Here is an 8,492-nt window from a genome sequence, read left to right as displayed (position 1 = left end):
TCTGGATGAGTAGTGTTCACTGGACTTCCTTGTAAGCGTATGGATATAATCCTATCACTCACAATGTTGTACTTCAAGATGGACCTAGAAATTTCTTTTTTGACTATGAAAGCAACTCCATTTTTCCTAGCGTAAGGTAAAGAAAAAAGAACTCCACTTAATCTGCAAAAGACTTCCCCATGATCCTTTGTTTTTGTTTTCTACTCCCTTTTAATTATCCTTTGTTTACCTTCCAATACACAGAGAGGCATGGCTTGGGTCCTTTAGTCATCTGGTCTGTCTTTACTCTCTCTTATCTCATTCTTGGTTGACTTCTCATTATTACTTTATCCTCAGTCTGCAACAGGTCCCCTAAATCCCATAATTCATGCTAAACTTGGAGTTACCAGCTACCCAATTGGTATCAACACATTAATACTAGCTGAAGCGCAACTTGTTGGATGCTGTTTCATTCCACTTTTCCAAGTACAAGGCAAGGGCAGAGTGCTGACATTCTGCTTCTCCACTTCAAGTGGATACTCATTGTTCTTGATTTGCTACATAAGTTGCCATGTTGGCCCAGACAACACATAGGAGATAGTTGGCCTCTGGAACCCATTGAAAGTAGAGGCAACAACAACGGTGTAAGTACCCATGTTTTCAAACCATCCAGTCTCCCACATGTATTTCTGGCAGGTTACAGCATTCAACAATCTGATGCAGGCCATCACATCTTGGTTCACATCTGCTAGATGAATAATACTTCTCATCTGGTTTGGGTCTCTTTTGCAGCAGGGGCTTTACATGTGCATGATCATAAGGGATGCAATTTAATGTGTCATATACTTCATCATTCACATAATATATAAATGTTTGTTCACTTGATTCATCATCATCATCAGAGCCTGTCTATTCTTTTAGTACAAGTTTCTTGGCAATGTTGTTAACAGAAAGGGTTAAAGCTGATGCAATATAGTATCTACCTGGCTCAGCTATGATTTTTACTCCACAATCTGATGGAAAATACTTGTCCAATGCTTGTTTGGTTACCCTGGTTATCTCTTCAAATTTAAGCTTCACATCCTCAGATCCACGAAAGCCCTCACCAATGTCAAGTAGATACATACTAAAACCAGCCTCAAGTCCCATGTCATAGACACACGGGCATCAGCCATTGCTCGCACAAAGGTCTCTGGGTCAGTACAGACACTTCCCCCATGGAAGCTGACACCAGTGACATCAATACTGAGGGCTTTAGCCAGTTCTTTAAAAACCCTGCTGCTTTTGAGTGTAGCACCAAATTTAACACGAAGGCAACAGACTGCTTTGGGATCATCAGTGGCAATCTGCAACACCAACTCTGCCTTTGGATGTGCCCTGGCAACTTTCATCAAGTCTACTTCACTATCAAATGTCGTCATCTGAACTCCATTATTGGCAGCATACTTAATTTGAGATACTTGTTTATAAGAATTTGCATAGATCATCCTCTCTGGAGGTACCCCAAGACTCTGCACCAGCTGTGTTTTTCTTACTGTCACAGTCAAATCCTGTCCCTTTGGTCCCCACAATGGCTCTGCTAGCACTACATTTGAGTGCATAAAAGAGAGTGACCCAAAGAAGAGCTTTTAGCCATCTCAGATGCTTCTTCAGGATGTCTCCAAGGTCCACAACATAAAAGGCATCTTTATCATCTGAAGAGGAAACTTCATTAATTTCTTGGTCCAGAATACCCTTCATTCAGGAAATGGCAAACTCTTCTTTATTGAAGCTGTTCATGGATGGTTTCTCGATGTTTTCCCAATATGAAATAAGAAGGAAAACTAAGAGACAGAATTTTAAATAATGTCCTGCTTTTCACAAAGGCCAATTCTTCTGGAATTTCTAATCCAATTGAGTAGCAGGCTTCTAGCTTTGGAGTAGCACTATAAATGTTCTCAGTGCATGAGGACTAGCCCAATAGATACTGCTTTGGGAGCTGGGAAAAGCAGCTCAGCAGCTCCTGGCGCTGTCCCCGCCCCCGCGGCCCTCAGGCCACTGCCCACACGCTGCCTGCCTCTGCTCCCTCCCACCTGAGCACCACAGGCCCAAGGTGGTGCTGAGCACAGGCTGAGGAGCCGCCTGTGGGGAAGGCTGCAGGGGACTGACCTTCCGTCTTCTTTTAATGCTTCCCGGATCATTTTGTACTTTTCCCAAAGCATCCTTAAGTCTTGTGACTCGAGGCTTGAGCTTGTTCTTCAGTTCTTTCAGCTTAAGAAATGCTGAGCATTATGCTAAGTGAAATATGTCAGTCACAAAAGGACAAATACTGCATAATGTCGCTGTTATAAAACAGGACTGACATGGGGTTTGGGGGGAAAATAAGAAAAGAGGGGATAAATAATGAACACGGCATTGAAACAGACGAGGGAGAGACCTTTATAAAATATAGGAATATAGGATTAGGTATTACTGGCTTGTCAAGAAGGAGGGGACTGTAAAAAAAAAAAAAAAAGAAAAGAAAAGAAATGCCAAGTGAGTTTGGCACTTTTGATTTTCTGACTCCAGCTATTTGCATATTTCATTATAATACTTTGCTTTGTCTCCCCGAGCTGTCCTTTAAAACATTCTGTTCAGCTCCTTAATTTCTTAATTCCTTTTGCTTTGACTTCTCAGTGTTCTAGTACAATATTCAGAGTCTCTTCTGACATTCATCTTGGTCTTTTCTTCTTCCTCTGTCTTTGTAATGACCTTTTGGATTCTTCATGGATGATACTCTTGATAACCTCCCACAGCTGGTCTTCACTCTTTAGAGTTCAAGTCTCAAATCTGTTCCTGAGATGGTTTTGAAATTCAAGTAGCATAGACTCAAGGTCAAATTTTGGTTCCTGTGAATTTGCTTTAAATTTCTTTAGCTTCAGCTTGAACTTGCTCATAAATAGTTGGTGGTCTCTTCCACAATCAGAACCTGGCCTAGTTTTCAAAACTCCTATGGAGATTCTCCAGTGATTTCTTCCCACAGATGTAGTCTATGTGGTGACTATTCACACCATCAGGTGAAATCAATGTGTACAGTCTACATTTATGTTTCTTATAATAAGCATTTGCAATAAATAGGTCATTGATTGTATATAATTCTATCATTCTCCAGCATCATTTCTGTTACCAAGTGCATGTTTTCTGACTACTGATTCATCTTCCCTGCTTTCAATTTTTGCATTCCAATCACCCATTATTATTAAAGCATCTTGATTGCATATTTGATCAATTTCTTACTGCAGAAGCTGTTAGAAATTTTCTATTTCCTCCTTTTTTGGCTCTAGTTGTTGGTGCATATATTTGAACGATGGTATTCACTGGACCTCCTTGTAGTGTGTGAATATTATCCTGTCACCAAGTGACAGGATTTCTTCATAGCTGTATTAAAAGTTCTTCTTGTCAGTATAGATAGTAACTTATTCACATTACTGTACTTCAGGCAAGATCTTGATGTGTTTTGATTTGTTATTTTGTTTTAATAGTGAATACAGCTCCATTCATCTTCAATTTGTCATTTCCAACATAGCATATTGTATAACTAATTAAAAATTGCCAGTATCGGTCCATTTCAGTTCACTTGTTGTTGATGTTTGCCATGGAGTCAGAACTGACTCATAGCTGACCCTCCAGCAGGTTTTCAGAGGCAGTTAATCACCTGGAAGGAGATTGTCTATTTTTCTCCTGCAGAACAACGGGCAGATTTGAAATATGTACCTTGGAGGTTGCAGCACAGCTTCTTTTCACTAAGCTACCAACATTCCCTTTCAGCTCACTTGTTTTTGTTGAGTACCATAATTGACCCTCCAGCCAGTTTTCAGCACAGTTATGACTAAACCAATAAAATTCCCTAATGACAAAGCGTGTTGTTATTGTTTTGAGCCATACACTCACCTGATACTCACAGCAACCCTATGTACAGTAGCTTTGAATCTAGTCCTATCCAGACTCTGACACACCTACTTCCATTTCCCCCATTACATCCTTCTTATCCATGTTATTCTGTGCTGTCCTTCCACCCTTCCAAATATGATGTCCTTCTCCAAGAACTTATACCTCCTGGCAATATACCCAAAGTATGTGAGACAGAGCTTCAAAATTCTTACCTCCAAAGAGAAATTTGGTCTCACCCTCTCCAAGACAGATCTGTTTGTTCTACTAGTAGTCCATGGAATGCTCAATACACAACTTAAAGGCATCAATTCTTCTTGTCATCCCTAGACATTGTCCAGCTCTCTGATGCTTAGACCATGGCCTGGATCAGACATACCTTAGTTTCTAGACTAACATTACAGTTTAGCACTTTGGAGAGGGACCTGACAGCAGATTTTCCCAATTCAATGTCTTGATTTCTTGACTGCTGATTCCAAGTGTTGATTGTGAGGCTAAGCAAGCTGAAATTATTAATCACCTCAATCTCTTCGCCATCTATCATGGTGCTGTCAGTGGGCCCAATGGTGAGAATCATTGTCTTCTTGACACTGAGCTTCAATCCATATTAAATACTACAGTCCTTGAGCTTCTTCAGCAAATGCTTCATGTCCTTCTCAGTTTCAGCAAGCATAGTAGTGTCACCTGCGTGATGCAGCTTGTTTATGAGTCTTCTGCCAATCCTGATGCCACATTCCTCCTCATAAAATCCAGCCTCCCATATATTCTGTTCTCCATATAGATTGCAAATGTGTGCAGACAGGGTATATCCTTGATACACTCCTTTCCCGATTCTAAATCATGTAGTGTTTCTATGCTCTTTTCTGAAAACTGCTTCCTGATCCAAGTATAGATTTTGCATGAGCACAATCAAGTGTTGGGGGATTCACATTCTTCTCAAGATTAGCTATAATTTGTTGTGATCCACACAGTCAAATGCCTTTGCATAATCAATGTTATGTCTATCACAAGGCATATTGCTGATGTTGTTATATGTCTTCTAGTCGACTATGACTCATGGAGACCCTATGCACAATAGTTCTGAACCCTCTCTACCCTGAGCCAGTGTCACTGTCTTTGACACATGCTGCCTCATGACTCCAAAACTAATCTACTAATCCAAAACAAGGCATAGCAGTATTACAAAAAGACCTAAAGAATAGCCTGCATATCAGAAGAACTCATTACCTTTATTATATAATATCAGTCTGATTTCTCCTTGGTAATAAAGGCAAACCATACCAGACAAAACAGTTCTTTCCTTTTTTGCCTATTGATCCAGAGGCCTGAGTAGCTTAAAGTGACTGGAGACTTTCTTACCTTCCAATTGTGTGAAACTGGACTCTATCTCCAGGAGGGAGTGCTGCTTCTTTTGGAAATAAGACTTATTGACCTGCAAGGTGTAGTATTATAGTTACAGGAAGTAAGAGCTTGCCTGAGAGCATCACCAAGGGGAATAGTGAGTGGTGGCATTCCCATAACTATCCATTGATTTCTGGGCCTGTGAACTGTAACTGTCAGAGAAACTACTCCATATATCTCTGATTCCTGGTGTGTAGAGCCTCCAAAAATGGCTCAGTGTCAGAGACTCACAAACTGGTCACTCAGTTGTAGCTGTAGCCAAATCTGCCCGAGAGTGTGGAAGTCTGTGTTGCATAACTCAAATACCTGCTCCCATAGTCACTTTGTTCATGTGCTGTGAAACGATGAAGGTGGCTGGAGAAAGGGGCTTAGTTTTATAGAACCTGTCATCTTAACCATTTAATAATTAAATTCCTCCTATACCGAGGTCACCTTTGGTGAGCATTCACATGAGAAACACCTATAGTTACTTCTTTGGCCAATTCAGAAATATCTATCTACATTCCTCCTCCATCGGCCTCTTTGTTACCAAATTTCTCATCACATTCTTTCTCAGTCTTTTGGTCATTTCTCCTTCCAAGCAAATAAAACTGCCACTAGATACACTGCTTGAAGTTGTGGTCACCTAGAAGCATTCCTTTAGCTACTGTCCTTCAAAGAGGTCCCAGAAAGGGACTGAAGTACTGTCATTGCTCACTTCTGAATGGTGCCTATTGTGCAAAATGGTGCATATTGTGCAAAGCCGTCTGGGAACCAGGCAGGAGTTTTCTCTTTCACAGTCAACTGAGAATAGGGAACTCCCAGCAAAACCATAACTGCATATTGGGAAACAAAAGATAATGTGACAGGAATAGAGATCTTAGGTATCTGGGCCATTTCCTTGTCTTATGCAAGTCCTGCCTGAGCCCTGTCTCATGTTTACCGTGTCCATTCAATGACGCAGTGCTGCTCTGCCTGCACAACTTTATGACTGTGCATCAGACAACACCTAGGTCATGGTGAGAAAGAAGCTCAAGCAATGTGGTTAGTCACTCATGGCTGGGAATTCGTATCTCTTATTGTCCAATAGCAAGCCAAAAGCTGTTTCTCATTTATTTGCAGAGGATTGAAAGGATTTGTCTCAAAACTCCAAGGGCCTAGATTACTGCAGCCTGATATTTTTCTATGGACGGGACTTTGCTTGTGGTTGAAAATGCTCAAATGTTCACATTCAACAGAGGATTCTTCTGCAAAAAGAACACGCTTGTTCTCTCAGAGTACTTGTTTAATAGGGACGGGGAAGTCAGAAATTGCCTATCTAAAAGGAGAATATTAGGGCAGGAGGCATGAAGTGCTAAAAAGGGATATTGGGAAAGGAGGCATAGAGATGCTTTTATGAATTTAGTTAATAATAAAGTAAAATGTAAATGAAAAATTGCACAAAATACATTGCACTGGGGGACGGGGGAAGAGCAGCATTTTCCCAAAAGTAAAGCCTTAAAGGCAAGAAGGGGTAGAATAGAAAATATTAATGGAAATCAAAATCAGAAAGAGGACGTGCCCTGCCCATCCTCACCTTTCTGCTCCCAATCCTCACCCCTTTGGATCCTCATACATGCTTTTTATAATAAATAAAATTTAAACAAGAAAGAAAAAGAGGAAATGGGGAAAGTGTGATTACATTCTAAGTATTCTAAAGGTCTAAATGGGACATGACACAACAACATCAAAAGAACCAAAAAACAAATTAAACTCTCTGAGGGCTTCCACTGTAATTCAACCATAGAGACCTGCCAAGGATTACAAGTAATATCTCTATCTGCCACTGGCCCTTCATATATTGTTGTTGTTATTGAGTCAAATCAAGTCATAGTTAAGCGTTTAGTGGACTTTCAGAAGCAGTAAATGGCATGGAAAGAGACTGCCTATCCATGACCCTTGGAGAAGCTGGTGGATTTGAACCATATGCCTTTGGGATTGTAGTGCACCCTCTTATCACTAGGCCACCAGAGCCTATCCCTTCAAAAATCATTGGATCAGTCAAATCTTGTGGTCAAAGTCTTCTTTTACGCCAAACAAAACTAGCTTTTCAAGTGATTTAATAAATAGGCCAGAGAAGTATTGGCTCTAAGATCCAAAAGGGGCTAGACATTGTGCCTCTTTCTAAGTTGCCCATATCACTGAATTTCTAGAAGTTTCACTGAAGTGTAAGACATCTGAATATTTTGTTGTATTCGTTTCCACCTCACTAGCATGTAAATATCTTTAAAAGTCTACAGTCATTGATACTTCTTCCTTACTAGATCCAATCAATATGAAATCAGTATAATATAACAGTGTGATGACTTTGTGGAAGATAAAGGTGGTCAAAGTCCCTGCAGACACAGTGCTGGAGAACTGATATACCTCTGAAGCTAAGAGATTAATAATATATTGCTGGCTTTGCCAGATAAAGACAAACTGGTTCTGATAATCTTTTGAAGCCGGAATGGAGAAATAGTCACTGATTTTTTTTTTTTTAAGTAGTTACATAGCAGTCTTCTGGGACTGAGGATGTTTACCTCCAGTAAGTAGGCCAAGGTGAAAATCTTCCACCTCATGACTCCCCAAAAGTATTTTAGGTCCTAGACCCAGCTGACAGGAGAACAAACAGGTTCATCCTGGTGAGGATGAAATCAGACTGCTCCTTCGAGGCAAGGATGTTGAGGCTTTGTCTTACATACTTTGGGTGTGTTGCAAGGAGCAACAATCCTTGGAAACGTACATTGCATTTGGAATGGTGAAGGGACAGTGCAAGAGAGGAAGACCCTCAATGAGATGGATTAATTCAGGGACTGGGGTAATGAAGGTAGGTGTATCAGAGACAATAAAGTTGGTACAGGATAGAGCAGGGTTCAGATCTATTGTGCATAGGGTTGCTGTGAGTTGCAGGTGACTCGACGGCATATAACAGCAACTGCATAGCAAAAGCAAAGTTGTTGTTGATTGCCATTGAGTCGAGCATGACTCACAATGTCTCCATGAACAAAAGACCATTATAATGCCTTTCTATAAGTTTCTCCAAGTTCATAGAGTTTTCACAGGCATGTGGTTTAGGAAGTGGATGCCACTCCTGCTTCTAAACCTGTCCTACAACTGGGAGTTCCACCAAACACTGTCCACACTGGTAAACCATTATAGTATTTGATACCCCAATGACACAGGTTCAGCATCAGCAAACCCAGATT

At 40.6% G+C, this 8,492-nt stretch overlaps 1 protein-coding gene and 1 pseudogene across 1 annotated transcript in view; both read right to left on the bottom strand.

Moving 5' to 3' along the window:
- Positions 1–389: 389 nt before the first annotated feature.
- Positions 390–1,719, bottom strand: LOC102870843 (annotated as a pseudogene).
- A 252-nt stretch (positions 1,720–1,971) lies between these two features.
- LOC102870436 (amine sulfotransferase-like) overlaps positions 1,972–8,492 on the bottom strand; it is a 25,192-nt gene continuing 18,671 nt past the window's right edge. The window contains exon 6 of the mRNA XM_006879152.1: positions 1,972–2,229. Coding sequence (XP_006879214.1) covers positions 1,972–2,229 — 258 coding nt within the window. The remainder of the gene's footprint in view (positions 2,230–8,492) is intronic.

The sequence above is a fragment of the Elephantulus edwardii genome, unplaced genomic scaffold (assembly GCF_000299155.1).
Source record: "Elephantulus edwardii isolate Elephantulus edwardi_28Jun2011 unplaced genomic scaffold, EleEdw1.0 scaffold00002, whole genome shotgun sequence".
In the NCBI taxonomy this organism is placed as follows: Eukaryota; Metazoa; Chordata; class Mammalia; order Macroscelidea; family Macroscelididae; genus Elephantulus; species Elephantulus edwardii.
This window is presented reverse-complemented; position numbering and strand designations above follow the sequence as displayed.